This window comes from Rhincodon typus, chromosome 12 (assembly GCF_021869965.1).
Source record: "Rhincodon typus isolate 14 chromosome 12, sRhiTyp1.1, whole genome shotgun sequence".
In the NCBI taxonomy this organism is placed as follows: domain Eukaryota; kingdom Metazoa; phylum Chordata; class Chondrichthyes; order Orectolobiformes; family Rhincodontidae; genus Rhincodon; species Rhincodon typus.
This window is the reverse complement of record NC_063343.1, coordinates 8,514,605-8,536,953: the sequence shown is the minus strand read 5'-3', so window position 1 is coordinate 8,536,953 and position 22,349 is coordinate 8,514,605. Positions and strand designations below refer to the sequence as shown.

The 22,349-nt window shown below is 42.3% G+C and overlaps 1 protein-coding gene across 1 annotated transcript in view; it reads right to left on the bottom strand.

Annotated features, from left to right (window-relative positions):
- Positions 1 to 11,536, bottom strand: part of LOC109915819 (matrix metalloproteinase-21-like) — a 37,762-nt gene extending 26,226 nt beyond the window's left edge. The window contains exons 1-2 of the mRNA XM_020515496.2: positions 11,378 to 11,536; positions 5,137 to 5,812 (exon numbers count right to left, since the gene is read on the bottom strand). Of these exons, the coding sequence (XP_020371085.2) occupies positions 5,137 to 5,812; positions 11,378 to 11,536 (835 nt within the window). The remainder of the gene's footprint in view (positions 1 to 5,136; positions 5,813 to 11,377) is intronic.
- Positions 11,537 to 22,349: the final 10,813 nt, after the last annotated feature.

The window sequence follows — 22,349 nt, the reverse complement described above, 5'->3', positions numbered from 1 at the left end:
GGCGGCAGGTAATTATCTCTCATATTTCTTCATTCTTTCTTACTCTTTTTTTCCCTTTTATCCTTTCACAGCACCTCCAGTTGTTCAATCTGAAAAACAAGCTTTTAATGAGGGTCACTGGCACAAATGAAAGGTGGCAGCTTGCAGGCAGTGTGAGCATTCTGTACACCTGCAACCAGCAACCTCTCCCTAAATCCAGGCCAATGCTCCAGTGCAATACTGATGCAGCATTCTGCACTGTAAGATGGTGCAGTCTTTCTGGATGAAAAGTTAAACTGAGATCTCTCAGGTGAATATATGTTATCCCTGACATGATGAGGAGTAGGTGAGTTGTCTTGAAAATGCTGGCCAAAATGATTAATCTATCAACAGCGTTAAAGACAGATTATCTGATTGCTGTTTGTGGGAGCTTGCTGTGCATAAATTGGCAGCCAGGCTTCCTACTTTACAACAATGACTACACGCCAAAATTACTTTGGCCATAAAACACTTTTACATGCTCTGAGATCTTATATAAATGCAATAAAAACAGAAAATGCTGGTCTCCAGTGCCCACAAAGCGTTCCAACGCAAGGTATAAACCCAAGTTTAATCCACTTCCCAATCCATATCCAGTACTTTCATTTATACGAACACAAGTTTGGTTTGAGAATAAATTGTGATCAGGGAACTCCTACTCATTTGAAGTTCTTTTCTGGCTTCGCAATCAGTAGGGTGCTAATTTCCAAAAGCTCCTTTTTGGAGAGGCAAACTTTATTGAGTTCTTGTTCATGACATGACAATTACTGAGGGGTAAATATATTCCAATATCATTTAAAGATATATATTCTGACATTAGAAAAGTGACTTTCATGACAAATGCAATCTGCCTCCTGAGTTTTGCCAATGTTTAATGTGCAACGTTGTCAAATATCTCCAATGTCACTTGTGGGACAATGCTTGTGATGTTTTACTGGTCATCTGGGCTGTCACTTTAAGACCGATGACTCTAGTAGTTAGTTGCAAAAATCTAGCCGTGATCAGTTACAAGTCAGTACTCTGTTCATAAACCTTAGGCAACAGGCCAAAGCAAAACAAACTGGAAAGGCCCAGCCTTTCTCATAAAGTTTGAAACAAAGTGTGATATCTGGTGTCTAATAGACAAGCGTTAGACGCAAGACTATTATCAAAGTACAATTATTACTGTGCAGCATTCAAGGGTTGTTTCAATGGCTATTTATAGCTTTATTTGACTCTAATCCAATGCACTTTCATTCCGCCATTATGTTTTGGCAGAGTGCTAGGGAATAAGTACTTATTGTGCCAAATCCGATTGGGAAATTAGATTAGACATTGAGTTTACACCTTGGGGTGGATCCCAGCCCAAATTGAGGTGACAATTATTCCCCTTGCCAGTAAAGGTCCCACATCAAGTGAGTTGAACAGCAAAGAGCATTCATTTTACATGTTTTTATATGCTGTGGGAAGTTTTGGCAACTGATGCTTTAGTTGAGACCTTTTGCTGTGTCAGGGGAGTAGGGTGCTTTGTCTTGCCTGGAACTGCATACATTGGATGTTAATAAGAAATATTCTGTTCTCCAGTAGTGTAACACTGTCCAAGTGTGAGAAACATAAGGTCATTAGCACAGAAACATGGCGGCATTTGGAAACACACACACACACACACACACACACACACACACACACAAAGGCGCACACACACACACAGGCCAATTGTAAATCCCATGCCTATCGATACAGGCAGATCCTTCCCTGCCACAATATCAAATGGATGTGAGTGGGGGTCAGGATTCCGAGTTTTACTTATCTCGTTAACTGTCTGTGTTTTATTAAAGACTAAAGATGCCCTCAGTGTACATATTCAGTCACTAATGACAAGTAGTTTTATTTATCAGGTGTTACGATTGGGTTAAACTGTTTGGTGAAGGGTGTTCTCTTATTCCTGTACCCCTCTGTTCTTTCTGTCAGATACCATTAGCACTCACTGCCATATTCAAAGAGACATTGTTCTCAAGTAAGCTTTGGTAATAAGGTCAGCGGTATGTAAAAGCCTTGTGTCCACTGCACTTCTGCATTCAATCAATGCCTAAACAATGCTGTCTCTCATTCAGCAAAGATTAATACATAGCAAAATGAGATAGTGAGAGTCCAGAGACAGTATGTTCCTGTTAGGGTGAAGGGCAAGGCTGGTAGGTGTAGGGAATGCTGGATGTCTAGAGAAATTGAGGTTTTGGTCAAGAAAAAGAAGGAACCATATGTCAGGTGCAGACAGCAGGGATCGAGTGAATCCCTGGAAGAGTATAAAGTCAGTAGGAGTATACTTAAGAGGGAAATCAGGAGGGCAGAAAGGGGACATGAGATAGCTTTGGCAAATAGGGTGAAGGAGAATCCAAAGGGATTCTACAAGTACATTAAGGACAAAAGGGTAACTGGGGAGAGAATAGGGCCCTTAAAGATCAGCAAGGCCGCCTACATGTGGAACTGCAGGAGATGGGTGAGATACTAAACAAGTATTTTGCATCAGTGTTTACTGTGGAGAAGGATATGGAAGATATAGAATGTGAGGAAATAAATAGCGACATCTTGAAAAATGTCCACATTACAGAAGAAGAGGTGCTGGATGTCTTAAAGCACCTAAAGATGGATAAGTCCTCAGGCCTTGACCAGATGTACCCTCGAACTCTATGGGAAGCAAAGGAAGAGATTGCTCAAGAATCATAGAATCATAGAATCCCTATACTGTGGAAACAGGCCCTTCGGCCCAACAAGTCCACACCGACCCGTGGAACATCCCACCCAGACGCATCCCCCCTATAACCCACTTAAGCTACACATCCCTGAACACCATGGGCAATTTTGCACGGCCAATCCACCTAGCCTGCACATCTTTGGATAGTGGGAGGAAACCGGAGCACCCAGAGGAAACCCACGCAGACATGGGGAGAATGTTCAAACTCCACACAGACAGGTGCCCAAGGATCCCTGGCGCTGTGAGGCAGCAGTGCTAACCACTAAGCCACCGTGCCGCCCAAATTGCTGGGCCCTTAGCTGAGATATTTGTATCATCTATAGCCATAGGTGAGGTGCCAGAAGACTGGAGGTTGGCTAATGTGGTGCCACTATTTAAGAAAGGAAAAGCCAGGGAACTATAGACCAGTGAGCCTGAGATTGGTGATGGGCAAGTTGTTGGAGTGAATCCTGAGGGACAGGATTTACATGTATTTGGAAAAGCAAGGACTAATTAGAGATAGTCAACATGGCTTTTTGCGTGGGAAATCATGTCTCAGTAACTTGATTGAGCTTTTTGAAGAAGTAACAAAGAGGATTGATGGGGTCAGAGTGGTGGATGTGATCTATATGGACTTCAATAAGATGTTCGACAAGGTTGCTCATGGTAGACTGGTTAGCAAGGTTAGATAACATGGAATACAAGGAGAACCAGACATTTGGATATAGAGATAGTAGGAACTGCAGATGCTGGAGAATCTAAGATAACAAGGTGTTATCCCTTATTTGGATACAGAACTAGCTTAAAGGTAGAAGAGGGTGGTGGTGGAGGGTAGCTTTTCAGGCTGGAGGCCTGTGATCAGCGGTTTATATAAATCATTTATATAAATGATTTGGATGTGAACATAGGGAGTATGGTTAGTAAGCTTGCAGATGACACTAAAATTGGAGGTGTAGTGGACAGCGAAGAAGGTTACCTCAGAATATGACGGGATCTTAATCAGATAGGCCAATGGGCTCAGGAGTGGCAGATGGAGTTTAATTTAGATTGATTTGAGGTGCTGCAATTCGGAATGGCAAATCAGGGCAAGACTTATACACTTAATGGTAAAGTCATGGGGAGTTTTGCTGAACAAAGAGACCTTGCAGTGCAGGTTCACAATTCCTTGAAAGTGGAATCGCAGGTAGATAGGATAGTGTAGAAAGCGATAAATGTGGAGCTGGAAAAGCACAACTGGTCAGACAGCATTTGAGGAGCAGGAAAGTCAATCTTTCAGGCCTGAAACCCTTTGTCAGTAGATCAGCCTGAAACAGTGGCTTCCCTGCTCCTCGGATGCTGTTTGACCTGCTGTGCTTTTTAGCCTCACATTTATTGACTCTAGCTTCCGGCATCTGCAGTCCTTACCATCTCCATAGTGAAGAAGGTGTTTAGCATGCTTGCCTTTATTCGTCAGTGCATTGAATATAGGAGTTGGGAGGTCATGTTGCGGCAGGACAGAACACTGGTTTGGCAACTTTTGGAATATTGCATGCAATTCTGGTCTCCCTCCTATAGGAATGATATTGTGAAACTAGAAAGGGTTCGGAAAAGATTTACGAGGATGTTGCCAGGCTTGGAGGGTTTGAAATATAAGGAGAGGCTTAATAGGCTGGGGCTATTTTCTTTGGAACGTAGGTGGCTATGACCTTATAGAGGCTGAAAAAATCATGAGGATAGGGTAAATAGGCAAGTTCTTTTCCCCAGAGTGGGGAAGTCCAAAACTAGAGGGGCATAGGTTTAAAGTGAGAAGGGAAAGATATAAAAGGGACCTAAGGGGCAACTTTTTAATGCAGAAGGTGGTGCGTGTATGGAATGATTTGCCAGAAGAAGTGGTGGAGGCTGGTACAATTACAACATTTAAAAAGCATCTGGAGGATGTATGAATAGGAAGGGTTTAGAGGGTTATGGGCAAAATGCTTGCAAATGGCACTAGATTTATGTAGGATACATGGTTGGCATGGATGAGTTGGATCAAAGGGTCTGTTTCCGTGCTGCACATCCCTATGTCTCTAACAATGACGGGAGGTTGGTCGGAGAGGGTAGTGGAGTCGGCCACATTAGGGGCATTTAAGCGTCTATTAGATAGGCATATGGATGATAGTATAAGGTAGAGGTGGAGGTTAGATAGACCTTAGGTTTAGGGTAAAAGTTCGGCACAACATCGTGGGCCGAAGGGCCTGTACTGTGCTGTACTGTTCTATGTTCTATGTTCTATTCCCCACTCTCTATTTTTCCTTCACCGAGGGATTCCACAACCATTTGCAGTTACTCTGCAAATTTCTAGCTTGTAGGAGACGACTGTAATCAGATATTCACTCTACAACGCGTGTAACTACTCACAAGCTCACAAGCCTAAAGTTTAGCTTTACCTGTTCCAAAGCCAAGTTTAATGTCAATGTCAGCGGGAAGAGAAACCAAGTCCTCCTCAAACTCCAGCGGGGTGACCTCACTCCACATGCGGAAGGCCAGCCTCAGGACATTCTTCTGTTGCTCGATGCTCATTTGGATGGTGAAAGCCTCATCCATCAGGCGCCACTTCAACTTTCTCTTCGAGAACCCGAGGCTACTGGCTGCCCTTCCCAGGGCATCTCGGCTGTCTCGCTTTGCCCTGGTGTGCGCCACCAGATCGGCAAGGAAACGCTTCTTCCGGATAGACTTTGGCCTGGTGCTGTTGGAGCCAGGTCCCATGCTTTCAGTCAGAGTGCTGTCTGACTTGTTCTGTGAGGTTGTGTTGGACAGCGAGCTATTTACCAGCAGCACTTTGTCGGGCACTCCACAACGAGGCATGTTCATTACATTGAGGGTGGCATTGTCCAGGACTCCGGTGGGGTCCAGGCCATTGGCTTTCTGGAATTCCTTGAGATTGTGAAGGTAAGAAAGTTTGTCGGTGGGCTCCTCTGTGTCAGACTCTCCAGAGGTCCCCTCAGTCATGAGCTGAGGCACATCTTGGGGAGCAGGGTTTTTCTCTTGTGGAGCTGTGTCCCTCCCTGAAACTTGATGTCCCCAGTCAATGGGCTCACCCCAGCCAAACTTTGTTAAATATTCCTGCAGGGAGAACATTTTAACAGTGAAACAAGCTTAATTTTGCTTTTGAAGAGGTTTTTTAAAAATGAATAATGATTGATTGATTTATTGTTGTCACATGTACCGAGATACAGGGAAAAATGTTGTTTTACGTGCTATAAAGGCAGATCATACCATACAAAGTATGGTAGCAGGACAGAGTGCAGAACACAGTGTTGTAGCTTTGGAGAAGGTGCAGAGAGAGGGAGATCAGAATTAACATTTGAGAGGTCTGTTCAAAAGTCAGATAACAGGGGGGAAGAAGCTGTTCTTGAATCTATTCGTATGTGTATTCAAATTGTTGTATCTTCTGCCTGACAGAAGAGGATGGAAGACAGTATAACTGGGGTGGGAGGGGTCTTTAATGTTTCCCAAGATAGCAGGAAGTATAGATGGAGTCAATGGATGGAAGTCTGGTTTGCATGATGGACTGGGTTGTGTTCACAACTCTCTATAGTTTCTTATGTACACATATCAGGAATAAATGGAGCTAGAATTCTGTTGTCAATGCTATCTCTAGCCTAAAACTCATGAGCAAGATGTAGAGGAACAAATGTGCAGGAAAAAGCTACAAAAACTATACTGTGCTTGTAATGGGAGACTAACTGTCTGATAATAGACTGGGATAGTCGTATTGTGAATGACAGGGAGGAGAAAGAGCCCCTAGAGTATGTTTAGGAGAATTTTCTAGAACAATACATTTCCAGTCCGATGGGAATAAGCTAGGCCAAGTGGATCAAGTATCTGTGAGAGAACATTTTGGGGAAAGGGGTCATCGTATGATAAGATTTAGGTTGTCTGCTTAAAAGGTCAAACAATAATGCAGAGGAGGAATAATTAACTGGGGAAAAGCTGACTTTAAAGGAGAAAGAATGGAATAGGTCACGTAAACAAAAGTGAGAGATCGGGAGGGAAAATGGTAACAACGCTGTGTTGCCTTCAGGGAAAAGGTAGTCCAGGCACAGTCAAGGTATATTCTCTCAAAGGGGAAGGTAGTACAAACAAATCCAGAGCACCGTGGATGATAATGGAAGAAAATATGTGTTTATTACAGATGCCAGACAGAACTCACAACTGGGAAGCAAGGTAAATATAAAAGGGTTGAGAGTGGAGATGATAAAACAAATGTTAGAAGCTAACAGTGAGAATGAAAACAGAACGGCAGCTTACATAAAAGGTAATTCTGAAGTCTTCTATAGGTATGTAAATAGTAAACAAGTGGTAAAGGGGGTATAAGACTGTTTAATAATTGAAAAGGGATTTGAAACTGGTAGAGCTGAGCTACAGAATCTCTACAGTGTGGAAGCAGGCCATTGGCTCATTGACTCCACACAAACCCTCTGAAGAGCATCCCAAGCAGACCCGTAACCATGCAATTCCCATTGCCAATCCACCTAGTCTGCACATCTTTGGACAGTGGGATGAAATTGGAGCACCTGGAAGAAAGCCACACAGACATGGGGATTATGTGCAAACTCCAAACAGACAGTCACCCCAGGACTGAAACAAACCCAGATCTCTGGTGCTGTGAGGCAGCAGTGCTAACCACTGTGTCACTCTATTAAATGAATACTTTGCATCTGCCTTTACCAAGGTAAAAGATGCTACAGAGACCAAAGAGAATGAGGAGGAAATTCAGATACAGGAAAAGTGTACAAGTGATAAAGAGGAGGTATTGGTTTAAAATATGGAAACACAGAAAATAGGAGCAGGAGGAGATTCAGCCCTTCAAACGTGCTCTGTCATTTAATATGATCATAGCTGATCATCCAACTCAATATCCCATTCCTGCTTTCTTCCCATATCCTTTGATCCCTTTGGAATATCCCTTTAGGATATCTGTACTTAGGTCAATAAGGCACTGGGAGCAGATGAAATATATCCAAGATTACTGAAAGTAATGGACATTGTGGAGGAACTTTTTGATTTTTCCTTAGACTCAGGCTGCAGTGGTAAGGGACTGGAGAATTATAAATGTTGCACTGTTGGTCTGAAAAAGAGTGAAAGGATAAGCCCAGAAACTACAGACTAATTGCATTAAATTTTCAAAGGGTAAACGTCTTGAAAGAATAATTCAGGGCAAAATTAATAGTTGCACGGATAAATGTGGGCTTATGAAGGTAAGCCAGAGTGGATTTTGTGAGGACAAATCATGTTTAATCAACTTATTGAACTCTTTTGGAGATGGAACAGAGAGAGTTGATGAGGACAATGCTGTTGATGTGCTGTACATGGTCATCAAAAAGACATTTGATACAATGCTGTCCAACAGATTTGTGAGTTGAGTTATAGGTAGGACAAAATTTGGGTCAGTGACAGGAAACATAGACCAGTGGTTAATGAGTATTTTTGGGATGGAGTTTGGAGTGGAGTTTCCTTGGGGTTCATTGTTAGGAACATTACTGTTTCCGAGGGTTATTAATGACCTTGACCTCAGTGTACAGGGCACACTTTCAATATTTGTGAACGGTACAAAATGTGAAGCATTATAAACTGTCAGGAAGATAGTTTAGAACTCAAAAAGACATAGGTGAGTTGATGGAATGGTGGGACAGGTGTCAAATGAAGCACTGTGTGGAAAAATGTGAAGCAATTCATTTTGTTAGAAAGAACATGGAGGAACCATGTAAAACAAAGGGTACATCGCTAAAGGGCATGCAGGAGTAGAGAAACCAGGTTGTGTATGTGCCAAAGCTACCAAAGGTGGCAGGACAGCCTACAAGTTATTAATAAAGCTTACAATATCCAAGAGAGTACAAGAACAACACTCAAGAAGGTTTACACCATCCAGGACAAAGCAACCCAATTGATTGTCATTCCATTGCCAAACATCCACTCCCTCCACCACCGACACTCAGCAGTAGTAGTGTGCACCATCAATAAGTTAGCTCTGCAAAAATTCACCAAGCCAAAATTCCCTAGCCACCACTTCCCAAACTTACGACCACTACATCTAGAAGGACAGGAGCAGCAGATACACAGGAAGACCACCACTATCAAGTTTCCCTCCAAGCCACTCACCATCCTGACTTGGACCGTTCCTTCAATATCACTGGGTCAAAATCCTGGAACTCTCTCCCGAACAGCATTGTGGGTTTACCTACATCAAACTGATTGCAGCAGTTCAAGAAGGCAGCTCACCACCACCTTCTCAAGGGCAACTAGGAATGAGCAATAAACGCTAGTGATGCCCATGTCCCATGAAGAATTAAAAAGAGATTGTGTTGAATTTGTATAAGATACTTTACTTCATCTGGAGTATTGCATCCAATTCAGGATATTGTACTTTAGGAAGAACAGGAAGGCATTAGAGAAAGTGCAGAAAAGATTCATGAAGCTGGTTTCAGAGATGAGGAACTTCAATTAAGGAGAAAGTTTGGAGAAGTTAGCATTCTCTTCCCTTGAGGAGAGATGACTTAGTGGAAATTTGGTGGAAGTTTTCAAAATCATGAGGAATCTGGGCAGAGTGGGTAAGGAAAACTGATCCCATTGGTGAAAGGGTCAAGAACAGGAGGACATAGATTTAAAGTATTTGGCAAAAGAAACAGAAGTGACATGAAAGAAACCTATTTCACACAGTGAACAGTTAGAGTTTGGAATGCACTGCTTGAGAGTGTGATGGAGGCGGTTCACATGCACGCTTACTGGGAGAAAGCAAGGGAATGGCACAAAGTGAAATGCTCATTCAGACAGCCAGTTCAGGCATGATGGACCAAATCGACATTTTCCACTGTGACAGTTCTGTGAACCTCCTGTTCATGTTAGGTGTGTCTCAATGGTCTTCAGATTTGAATTCCCAGCTATGTTCTGGGTGTGCTAAATCCCTATTAGGACATTTCTGAGGGGTGTGACAAGGTCCCACTTAAGTCCAGTTGTGTAATTCTGTGCCAATCTTGTTGAGTTTCTAAAACAGGGCCATACTTTCTATTGAGTCCAAATCTTTCAGAGCTCTTCAGAGCAAACTGCCTGTTATGTCCTTTAATCATCTATTTAATCTCCTGAGCAAACATTTATCAACATCTCCGACATCTCTAACATTTTATGAGCAGCACGGTGATTGAGTGGTTATGAACGGCATGGTGACTGAGTGGTTATGAGCAGCATGGTGGCTCAGTGGTTATGAGTGGCTCAGCGGTGTTTCAGTGGTTGGCATGCTGCCTCACAGTGCCAGGGACCTGAGTTTAACTCCAGCCTGGGCAACTGTATGGAGTTTGCATGTTCTCCCTGGGTTTGCATGGGTTTCCTCTGGGTGCTCTGATTTCTTTCCACAGTCCAAAGATGTGCAGGTTGGGTGGATTGGCCATACTGAGAATGTCCATAGTGCCCAGGGATATGTAGGCTAGGTGGATTAACCGTAGTCGATGTGGGGTTATGGGAGATGGTAGGGGGTGCTGGGGCTGGGTTCTTTGGAGAGTTGTTGTGGACTCACTGGCCTGCTTCTGCACTGTCGGATTTCTATGATTCCTGGTGCTGCCATTTCTTTGTTATTCTTTCACGAGACATGAGCATTGCTGGAAAGGCCAGCATTTGGATTGGACAGCTGTCTCCAGCATTCACAGGCAATCACATTGCTGTGGATCTGGAGACCCCCATCCAAATTTGGAGACGTAAGCTGTTTGAGTCAGGACAAATAAAGGCTAGATACAGAATGAGGAGGAAAGGTCATTCAGTTTTCCTCAGTTGCTCAGCTGGTAAAACAAATTTACGTAAGTCCCTTCCTCAGATTGTCTGTCACTGCTTAATTAGCCACTATTGCTGGAAGGTTTAGTCGAGTTATTGTCAGCTGGAGGCAGACACAGACCAGTTTTGGCGTGAGGCACCTGGTAGATGCTGATTGTCAAGTGTTGATTTCTTGCTGAAGTTATGTGTCAGTGGTCTTTGAAGACAGAATCAGGTTTGAGCAATGGTTAATGTGAAGAGGGGTATGCAGGATTCTGTTGATCCTGACAGAGACAATGTCTTAACAGGAAGTCACCTGATTGGAGGGGGTAGATCTTCCAATAAAGTCTATCACCTGTTCAAATGAAAGGGATTTTACTCCTAAACTTTCACAGACACATTTTACCCAAAGGGCATACATGACCAGAGATAAACCACAAAGAGACAGATACATTTTATCCATAGGGCATACCTGACCAGAGATACACCGCAAAGAGAGACAAAGTGTCTACAGGATAAACTCTATGTCAATCATTACTAGCAGGTTGCAGTTAGCAGTGTCATTGCTGCTCCAAGCGCAGTATAACTTCAGTCCCGGTACCTAGTTGCTCAGATCCCCAGAATCCTGCATCTAAATAAAACACAATTCTACATGTCAAAAATGGGTCAATGCATATCTCGACTAGCATCGAAAACCTCAGACAAATCCAGTAGCCAGCGACAAAACTACAATAAAATGGACAATCTCTCCAGCTCGCAGATACTGGAGCCTTGCTGCCTTGTAGTAAGCTGATACAATTTTAGAAAGATGATCCGAGCCTAGCTTCCTGCTGTCCTTGTCACGTCCCTTGTAAATCAGCACTGGGAAAAGTGGCTTCTCTCTCTCACCTCTGCAGTTCGGATAGTGAGGATACGGGGGGCTTGGTGCTTCTGAAGCTGTGTGTCGGAATGATCCCTCTTCTTGAAGATCGGCTCGCCTCTGACAGACATCAGCATGGTAAAGCAGAACAAGGTGGTTACAAGTGTAAGGGAGCAAGGCAGCTGCATCTTTGTCGCTCCAGCACTCCCTGTGCCTGCGACTCCTGCAAGATCTCTGCCTTGCAGCTGGTCTGCAACTTTTTAAGAATGACTTTCCCGTCCCTCCTTCACTTGCTGCCAGTCCCTTTCAAACGGAGCACGCCCACACTCCTGAACTGACAAGAGGCAGGGACGATTAAAACTTAAACGTTAGGGAGAGAAAATCCTTTAAAGCTTTCTTCAAAAAAAAAAGAAACACAATACATTCACTGCTAAATACATTCACCACTGGTTTAATTCCTTCTGTTGGAATTCAGTAAATTGCGGCTGGATATTTTCAAAATGATATAATGTGCAAGCACGTGTTGCCCAGGGCCAGAAGGTGGCGTAATTAAATACCCCAGCAACAACCACAATAACATGTACTCATCTGGAACCTTTAGTGAGTGGTTTAGAAAGGGGCTTTATAGATAAGGGAGGGGACTGAAAATTGTCAGGAATATGGCAAGGACCTAACATGGGTTGCAGAAGGAGCAGGTAAGCTTGTTGCAGCTGTACAAGACATTGGTGAGGCCACATTTGGAATACCGCGTGCAATTCTGATTCCCCTACTATAGAAAAGATATTACTAAACTAGAAAGAGTGCAGAAAGAAAATACCAGGATGCTGCCTGGACTAGAAAGTTCGAATTATAAGGAGAGATTGCATAGGCCAGGACTTTTTTCCCTGGAGCGTAGGAGACTGAGGGGGTGAACTAATAGAGGTCTATAAAATTAAGAGAGGCATGGATAATGTAAATAGCCAACAGGTTTCCCCCATGGTAAGGGAGTCTAAAACTAGAGAGCATAGGTTTAAGGGGAGAGATACAAAAGGGTCCAGAAGGGCAATCTTTTCACACAGAGGGTGTTGAGTGACTGGAACAGGCTGCCAGAGATAGTAGTGGAGGTGAGTACAATTTCATCATTTAAGAAACATTTAGACAGGTACATGAATGGAGGTATATGGACCAAATGCAGGCAAAGGGACAAGTTTAATTGTGAAAACTAGGAGGCACGGACAAGTTGGGCCGAATGGCCTGTTTCCATGCTGTAAATCTCTATGGCTCTAAAACAGTAAAAAATCAAGTAAACTTGAAGGGAAGTTTCGAGGCTGGTGAGATGTAGTGAAATTGAGGCATTTGGGAAGTGACCACAAGAGTGTGAAGACTTTATGAAGTGAGGAGAGTTTATGAGCAGAGCTGATGTTGCTGAGGCCATGGCATGCTGGTGGGGGCAGCAGGGATATGAGTGTTGGAGAAAGAAAGCACGCATGTCCAGAAGAATGAGACATCGGTTGCAAAGTCAGCAAGGAGAAAATGTGAAAGGATTAGAAGGTGAGATGTGGGGCTTTGAATCAGCAAATTGATGGTTGAGGAGTCAACAAGAGAGAAATTGACAAGTGCAGTGAGTGAGGGTGACTTGGTGCAGTATTGGGTATCAGTGTTGGCACTCTGTTTAGAGTCAATCTCCTCCCAACTTTAAATCACGGATAGCCTTTAAAAATTAAAGAGCTCCAATTAGTTCCAAACAATACAATTAATCTCATTTCATCTTTAACACTGTTGTTCCTGGACTGATCTGATTTACGTAGAATAGGGACGTTAGTCATGCCGTAGAGTTTTAAAAATCTCTGTGCCATGATTCAGTAAACTTCAAAGTTACGAATTGCACAAATAAACATCGGCATTGCTTGAAAATGAAATCATTTAATCCCGAATGAGTTAAATACGCGCTGGAGCAGATCATGCATGGTTTGCTCAGTTAGACATTTTCGACACTCTTTAGATCTGCCTGCTTTACTCTGTGACTTATTGGAAATATGAGCTAAGAATAACATGGTGAGGGTGGCATGGTGGCTCAGTGGTTAGCACTGCTGCCTCACAGCATCAGGGACCTAGATTCAATTCCACCCTCAGGTGACTGTCTGTGTGGACTTTGCACATTCTCCCTGTGTCTGTGTGGGTTTCCTCCAAATACTCCAGTTTCCTCCCACAGTCCAAAGATGTGCAGGCTAGGTGGATTGGCCATGCTAAATTGCCCGTAGTGTTCAGGGAGGGTTAGATTAGGTGGGTTATAGGGGGATGCTCTCAGGGTCGGTGTGGACTTGTTGGGCCGAAGGGCCTGTTTCCACACTGTAGGGATTCTGTGGCTGACAACAGGACATCAGTGAATGATGTAACCCATGTGATTATGTTAATAAGAAATAGAAGGACCAAGCAGGAAACTGAGTTGGAAGCAATGAATTCAATATCAAACAAAAATAAAATAAAGTAAGGAAAGAATGAATTAAGAAAGGAGAGAGATAGAGAAAAAAAGTAACATTGCATAGAGGGAGGTGATGGTCTAGTGTTTTATTGCTGCACTATTAATCCGTAGACCCAGATATTGTTCTGGGACCATGGTTAAAATCCTGCAATGGCAGATGGTGGAATTTGAATTCAGTAAGAATCTAAAGGTGTAACGATAAACATGTCAATTGTCAAGAAAATCCCATTTGTTTCACTCATGTGCATTTGGGAAGGAAAGTGCCCATCCTTACTTTGTCTAGTCTACATGTGACAACAGGCCCACAACTATGTGGTTGATTTTTAACTGCCCTCTGGCTAACAAATGATGGCAAATCATAACTAATAGTAAAAAAATTGTAGCTTCCCACGCCAACCCATGGCCAAACTGACTGATGTCTGGATGCAGGAAAGACCTTAGCAGCGCAGAAAATACTTTCTTTCCTGCTACTCAGCCTGTATTTTGCCACAGGATCACTTTGCCTGAGGATCACTTTGTTTGACGATCACTTTTTCCTAAGGATCTTTTTGCCTGAGGGTCATTCTGCTTGAAGATTGTTGGAGGACTGACTACCTTGCACAAACCAGGACAGGACTTGCACAGTTAATGATCTGTCCCTGGGGAGTGTTGTCGGACAGAGAGACCTCAGGTTTGCAGGTACATAGTTGCTTGAAAGTGGCATCACAGGTAGACAGGATCAGACATTGAGTATAGGAGCTGGGGCATCATGTTACAGCTTAACAAGAGATTGGTGAGGCCACATTTGGAGTACTGCGTACAATTCTGTTCACCCTGCTATATAGGAAGGATGTTATTAAACTGGAAAGGATGCCAAAAAGATTCACAAGGATGTTACCAAGACTGGAAGGTTGAGTTGTAAGGAGAGTCCGGATAGACTGGGACTTTTTTCTCTGGAGTGTCGAAGGCTGAGGGCTGAACTTACAGAGGTTTATAAAATAGTGAGGGGCATGGTTAGGGTGATTAGCCAATGTCTTTTCCCTAAGGTAGGGGAGTCCAAAACTAAAGGGCATAGGGTTAAGTTGAGAGGGAAATATTTAAAAGGGAGCTCAGGGGCAACTTTTTCACATTGTGGATGGTTCATACATGAAATGAGCTGCCAGAGGAAGTGGTAGAGGTGGGTACAATTACAGTATTTAAAAGACATTTGAACAAGTACATGGATAGGAAAGGTTTAGAGAGATATGGGCCAAATGCTGCCAAATAGGACTAATTCAGTTTAGGAAACTTGGTCGACATGGACAAGTAGGGCCGAAGGGTCTATTTTCATGCTTTATGATTATATGTCCTTGTGATAGTCTGGCATTTGGCCTGATTTGCTAATCTCCTGGAGAGATTGCATTTTTAAATGCAAAAATGCTGGATATACTCCCATTTTTTTGAATAGAGTACTTACAAATGCTGTTTGTCCGTAGAGGTTACTGATGCTCAGAATGGGTTGGAACATTTTGGTCCTACTTGTTGCTGCTTGTAAACCTTACCTTGAATTCAGTGAAAGTTGTTGCGCTGATCTTTACTGACTCTTAGGATTATTTTTCACAACTTCTATCATTGATATTAGCAACCAGCTGCCAGTGCAATGTGGTTTTAGGGTAAAACACCAATGTCAGTATGATATGGCTGTGTGTTCCCTTTGTTAACATCTGCCATGAAGACTGGGTTCTTATTGAGACAGATGTCTTGATGTTTATTAACAACACTAACAGTTTTCACTGCTATAGCATTTCAGTCTTCCACATAGTCCAGGTTCAGTGCTTATCTATTTGTTAGAACAATGATATAGTAACTGCGAGCAAGCCACTGGTATTATTACTGTTACTGTTACTCATACTGGAACATCATATGTCACAATACTATCTAAGGTACACTGCCTGTCTGCTCTGGGATCTATCTCCAATACTGCAACATAGTCAATGTGTTATTGCAAATTCACAGTAATGTGGTTGACTCTTAACTGCCCTCTGAAATGGTCTAGTAACACTTAGTTTGAGAATAATTAGCCTTGCAAATGACATCGCAACCTATGAAATAATAAATAAAAAATATTGGAAATGTAACCTTTGTGCTTTGATTCCATTTCAATTTGTGAAAAATAATTGTTATTTTATGAGCGTAATCAAGTTCCTTTTAGTTTGTCAATATATAAACACCTACCAGTTCATATTCAGTTTCTTTCTCTATAAAGCAGGACAGTGGACGAAGCCATAACGAGAGGTCCTTCGATAACAGTTAGATATCACATAATTACCCTTCATAGAACTAATACAATTCCTCTTATATATTAATCCTAGGTTGCAAAAATAATGAAGAAATCAATTTTACATTTACCTTATTATTCAGTTAAGATCACTAATGCATCCAGGCTCTAGATGGGGCTGTCCTGTAAAGTTAGTGAAACAGAAAAAGGAACTTGCATTTGTATAGCACCTTTCTTGATTTCAGGCTGTTCTAAAGCACTTTGTAGCTGATGATTATCAGTTCTGTGTTGGTGAAGATGGATGTAAGGTATCCATCATTTTGAAGAACATTTAAACATGAATCTTAAAATGCTGTTTATTTAAATCTTCAGCTGATCATGTTTCAGTAAATGGATATGAAATAAAGCTGGATTATGGTTTTGAGGTACAGATCAGTTTTGATCTAATTCTGTGGTTAAAAGACTCGAAGAGCTGGGTGATCTACCTCTGTTGCTAATAAGACCACAAGATGTAGGAGCATAAGTAGGCCATTCAGCCCATCAACACTGGTCTGCCATTCAATGAGACTTTAACTGATCTGATAATCCTCAACTCCACATTCCTGTCTTTTCCCTGTGACCCTTGATTGCTTTTCCTGATTAAAAATGTTGCAGTCAATCTACCTTTAAATGTTAATATTCTATTTTCCTGTGTTAAAACCTGCCATGATAGTGAAGTCTGAATGCGATGGCCTCTGTGTTAGACTTTATATTCAGGAAGCTCACAGTCCCGTGTGTGATACATTATTCGAAGGATAGAAACCTAACTCACGTAAAGATGACAATTTTCTTGCTCCAGTTTAGGACTGAAGGAAGGAATGTGGGAGGAAGACAGGCAGAGCTATAAACTTGGAGATCAAGTTAAGGAAACACCTCACATAAAGCATTTATTGCTAACCCCTCAGAACCAGCCAAATCAACAGCCTGGACCCTGAAGTGTGGCCCCAGCAGTGGATGCCAAGCAAAAGCCCCAGGCTGTCAGCAGGGGATAGGGATAGTGGCAGAGGGACGGGCTCCAGGGAGAAGAGGGATGTTTATACAAGGCCTCAGTCTGCAAGGAATTGCACTGAAATGTGTGATTTTTCTAGAAGACTGAAACTGTTCACAGTATTCCCCATCCCTAATAACCCAGAGGGCAGTTAAGAGTCAACCATGTTGCTGTGGGTTTAACAATATTGAACCAAAGAGTCTAATAGCCAGAAATGTGATTCCTTTGTTGCCATGGTAATCATGAAACATTTTCCAGACCCAGATTATTGTGTTTCTTCGTTGCAACACCAATGGAGAATTTATGGGAAAACATAAATTTGGATTGATGTCATTGTCACAGAAAACACCACCCAAAGCTCACAAATGGTATTATCTTTCGTTGTCATACTTGTGTGTCAAAGTGAAACATATCCTGTTAGCAAGATGGCTGCTTGGTGGGCAATTATCTATTCTCCAGATATCTAACAAAGGTTAGAGACCATTAAGACTTATGTGAACAATTATCTTAAGAACACAAGAGAAGAGCCTGAAGATCTTTAGAAATTCAGTCACAAAAAAAAAGGTTCTGAGGAAGGGTCACTTGATCCGAAATGTTACCTCTGATTTCTCTCCACAAATACTTCCAGACCTGCTGAGCTTTTCCAGCAATTTCGGTTTTTGCTTCTGATTTACCGCATCAGATTTTATTTAGAAATTAAGTGCCTTGTTTGCTTGGAACAGTCAAAATGGTTTATTCGCTAATAGTACTGAATTACTTTTTGCTTTAACATTTTTCGCTTCTTTGTTTTTAAGCATTGAAAACACAGCAGTGGGGTGGAGTGGATGCATTGTAGGGTGTTATGGACCAGACCAAACTTTCTCAGAATGCGTTAAAAAGATAGCCTAGATCCTAACTTTTTCTTATTTTAAAAGCAGGTGTCAGGTATCGTGTTCTGGATGCAATTTGATTTGTCAAACTACCAGTCTTGAAGCAAAATACACCTTATTCATGCATTCTTGTTAAAATACAAGAAAGGAAAGAAGAAATTGGAATAACTTAAGTCTACCGGAAGACTTAACAGAATAATACATTATATAAACAGTAACTTTTCCAATATAGTAACTTCCCATAAACACGCCCTTGGCAAAGGAAAATTCAGTAAAACAGATTGTCTCACATGCAATTCTAAAAGCAGGATGAAAAGCCCCAAATTTTAGTTGTAACAGAGAGAGGAAAAACAGCTTCCACATCCAACTTTAAGACCCCATCATCAACAACTGCTACTGAAAAACTAAAACTAAATATCCTGGTTCTGTGGGAGGCTTGACCCCACCCATTCAGGCCTCACAAACTGTTTACTATAGTGGCTCTGAATAGACTGCTCGATGCCTCTCTCTCAATCTTTATTCACTAATAAAAGGACAAAATACACTTCTTTGATGATGACAAGGGTAATGGAGACCATTTGAAGGGAAGACAACCAAGATCCTTTTGATAGTCCTAACAGGGTAACTCCTTATTCTGAGATATGCCCCTTGGTTCTAAACTCTCCCACATGGGGAAACAATTGCTGAATCCTGTCAAGTTCCCCTTATGTTTCAATAAGGTCACCTCTCAATCCTCGAAACTCTGATGAGTACAGGCCCAACCTACTTGACCGTTCCTCATAAGAAAATCCACCCATACCTGGGCTCAACCTTTCTCTGTACTGCCTCTAATGCTGGTATATCTTTCTTTAGATAGGGAGACCAAAGCTGTTCACAATATTCTAAATCCCTAATTACCCAGAGGGCAGTTAAGTGTCAAACACGTTTGCTGTGGGTAAAGAGTCACATGTAGGCCAGGTTAGGTAAGGATGGCAGTTTCCTTCCCTACAGGACATGAGTGAACCAGATGGGTTTTTCCCCTAACAATCAACAATGGCTTCATGATCATTATTTGACTCTTAATTCCAGATTTTTATTGGATTCAAATTCCACCATCCATTATGGCAGGATTCAAACCTTACCAGAACATTATTTTGGTCTCTAGATTAACAGCTTGGAGATAATACCACTAGGTCATCATCTCCCCATCTGCCTTTGCTTAAAACTGCTCAGCTTTTATGCTGGATTTTTGTCATTCATGCACGGGGATCCCCAAATCACTCTGTGCTAGTAGCAGTAATGGTACAGTGGGTGTTCGAGCTTAGCATTGGATGTGATGCTCAAGACTTTTTAAATCAACCTATTCAGATCCACTTCTGGTATAGGTGGGATATGAACCCAGGCCTTCTAGCTCAGAGGTGGGGGCACTACCACTATACTACAAGAGCCCTTTATATAATGCACACTTCTGGGACCTGGGATTACATTCAGACAAACCTGATTATATCAAAGTTTACCATATAAACTAACTGAGAAGTTCCTCTGTGCTATCATTGCGAGCAGTCTTGATTGATTCTGTGAAAGGGCTCAAGGCTAGAACACAAAACCAATTCATATTGATAACATCACTAGATGGGTGGGGAGGGGCAGTAGTCCCACACTGAAATGGGGTGACATTATTATCCAGTCTGAGAATACAGCCCCACCCCTGCAGCATATCTTCCCATTTCAATCTCATCCTCAGAACGAATAGTTAAGAAAGTCACAGCGACTTGCAACTACTTTAAATGAGCAACCAATCCCAACTTCGAGTCAACTGTTCTTTACTGCTCCGAATGGTCTCAGGAGTGAAAAGCTTAACATATGGGGAACATTTGAGGACTCTGGGACTATACTCATTGGAGTTTAGAAGGATAAGGGGGGATCTAATTGAAACTTACAGAATACTGAATGGCCTGGACAGAGCGGATGTTGGGAAGATGCTTCCATTGGTAGGAGAGACTAGGACCCGAGGACACAGCCTTAGAGTAAAGGGAAGACCTTTTAGAACGGAGATAAGGAGAAACTTCTTCAGCCAGAGAGTGGTGAATCTATGGAATTCACTGCCACAGAAGGCTGTGGAGGCCAGGTCATTGAGTACATTTAAGACTGAGATAGATAAGTTCTTGATTATCAAGGAAATCAAGGGTTAAGGGGAGAAAGTGGGAGAATGGGGTTGAGGAACTTATCAGCCATGATTGAATGACGGATCAGACTCAATGGGCCGAATGGCCTAATTTCTGCTCCTATGTCTTATGGTCTAATGGTCTTTGCCTTTTGTTCTGTGCCATCTTTTCTTCTGAATCTCTCTTGCACTCTGCCCTATCCAAGACCTCCCCTTTGTTACACTGTCACCTCTTCCTTCTGCGGATAGCCCAAAACTCCCCACCTACACTCACCTTTACTGGCTCCATCCCCGCCTCTTCGACCTGTTTGTTTCCTCTCCACTTATCCTCTCCTCTATCCATCTTCTATCCGCCTCCCACTCTCTCCCTATTTATTTCAGAACCCCCTTCCCCTCCCCCTTTTCTGATGAAGGGTCTAGGCCCGAAACGTCAGCCTCTCTGCTCCTATGATGCTGCTTGGCCTGCTGTGTTCATCCAGCCCTGCACCTTGTTGTCTCGGATTCTCCAGCATCTGCAGTTCCTACTATCTCTGATTCATTTCTGCCCTTCTTCAGTTCAGACAAAATCATGTTTGACTCAAAGCATTAACTCTGATTGTCTCTTGCCAGATACTGTCAGACCTGATGAGTGTTTCCAGGACTTTCTGCTTTTAATTCTGGAGTAAATTCTTCCTTAATATTGAGGGTTGACAGTATATCCCTCTCTTCAATTTGGACAGGCAGCCTGGCAGTGTAATGATGGATAAAGCTGTTTCAGGATCAGATTGATTTCTTTCCCATGTCATCAGCCCTCTTATCCATTAAATTCCCGGGTGATTCTAGAAGGAATGCGTGTTTCACTTGTAGATGCTGTTCTGAATCAATTGTAGGGAAAATGGCTTGAATAATATAGGTAGTAAAGCAAAAAGGAATGTGTTGGAACAAGACAGTTTTAATTAAAAAAAAGGCAAAGACAGAAATACTAGAAGCAATGCAATAAACGTGGACCAAAAAGTAGTGATGGAAGAGTAAAATCTCACAATCATTCTTTAAGCTGAAGGATACAAAAAGTATCAAAGAAGCGTCATTCTTGTATTGAACAGCTATGACAAAAGCAATGAGTGAGTGCACGGAGGATCTGTTTTCATTGACATCTTGTCAGAAGAAGAGAAGGCGAATTCTCCTGATATTCCGGTCTACATCTGATTTTCAGTGAACACTTACTGTGGTCAATAATTTGCTCACTGTTTGTGGGGTCATGCTGTGCACAAATTAGCTGTGTATTTTCCCACACAACAACAACAACAACTGTACTTAAAAAAAAAACACTGTGGACATCCTTACCTCATTAAATGTGCAACTTAAAGGCAAGCTATTTCTTCAATGTAACATTGAGTTTGTGATGTTTTCTTGTGTTATCGGTTATAGAGTCATAGAGTAATACAGCACTGTCCCTTTGGTCCAACCAGGCCACATCGACCATGTTCCCAAACTAATCTAGTCCCACCTGCCTGCGCTTGGCTCATTTCCCTCCAAACTTTTCCTAATCATGAACCTATCTAAATGCCTTCTAAATGTAGTAATTGTCCATCCACTACTTTCTCTGGCAGTTCATTCCACGCACGAACCACTCTCGCTGTAAAAATGTTGCCCCTCTATCCTAATTAAAACTTTCTCCTCTCACCTTAAAAATATGCCCCTTAGTTTTGAACTCCCCCATCCTAGGGAAAAGACCCTTGTCATTCACTTTATCTATGCCTCTCATGATTTTATAAACTTCAATAAGGTCACTCCTCAATTCCTTATGCTGCAGTGAAAAAAGTCCCAGTCTTTCCAGGCTATTTTTATAACTCAAACGTTCCGTTCCCAGCAACATCCTGGTAAATCACCTCTGAACCCTCTCCAGTTTAATAATATCCTTCCTATAACAAGGCAACCAGAACTGCGCACAGTATTCCAGAAGAGGCCTCACCAACGTCCTGTACAACCTCAACATGATATTCCAACTCTTATACTCAAAGGTCTGAACAATGAAAGCATGTGTGCTAAACATCTTAACACTCTGCCTACCTGTGACACGAATTTCAAAGAATTGTGTACCTGGATCCCTAGGTCTCTCTGTTCTACAACACTACCTAGGGCCCTACCATTAATTGCATAAATCCTGTCCTTGTTTGTTTTACCAAAATGCAATTCCTCACATTTATCAAAATTAAAATCCATCTTTAATAGAGACAACAAGGTGTAGAGCTGGATGAACACAGCAGGTCAAGCAGCACCAGAGGA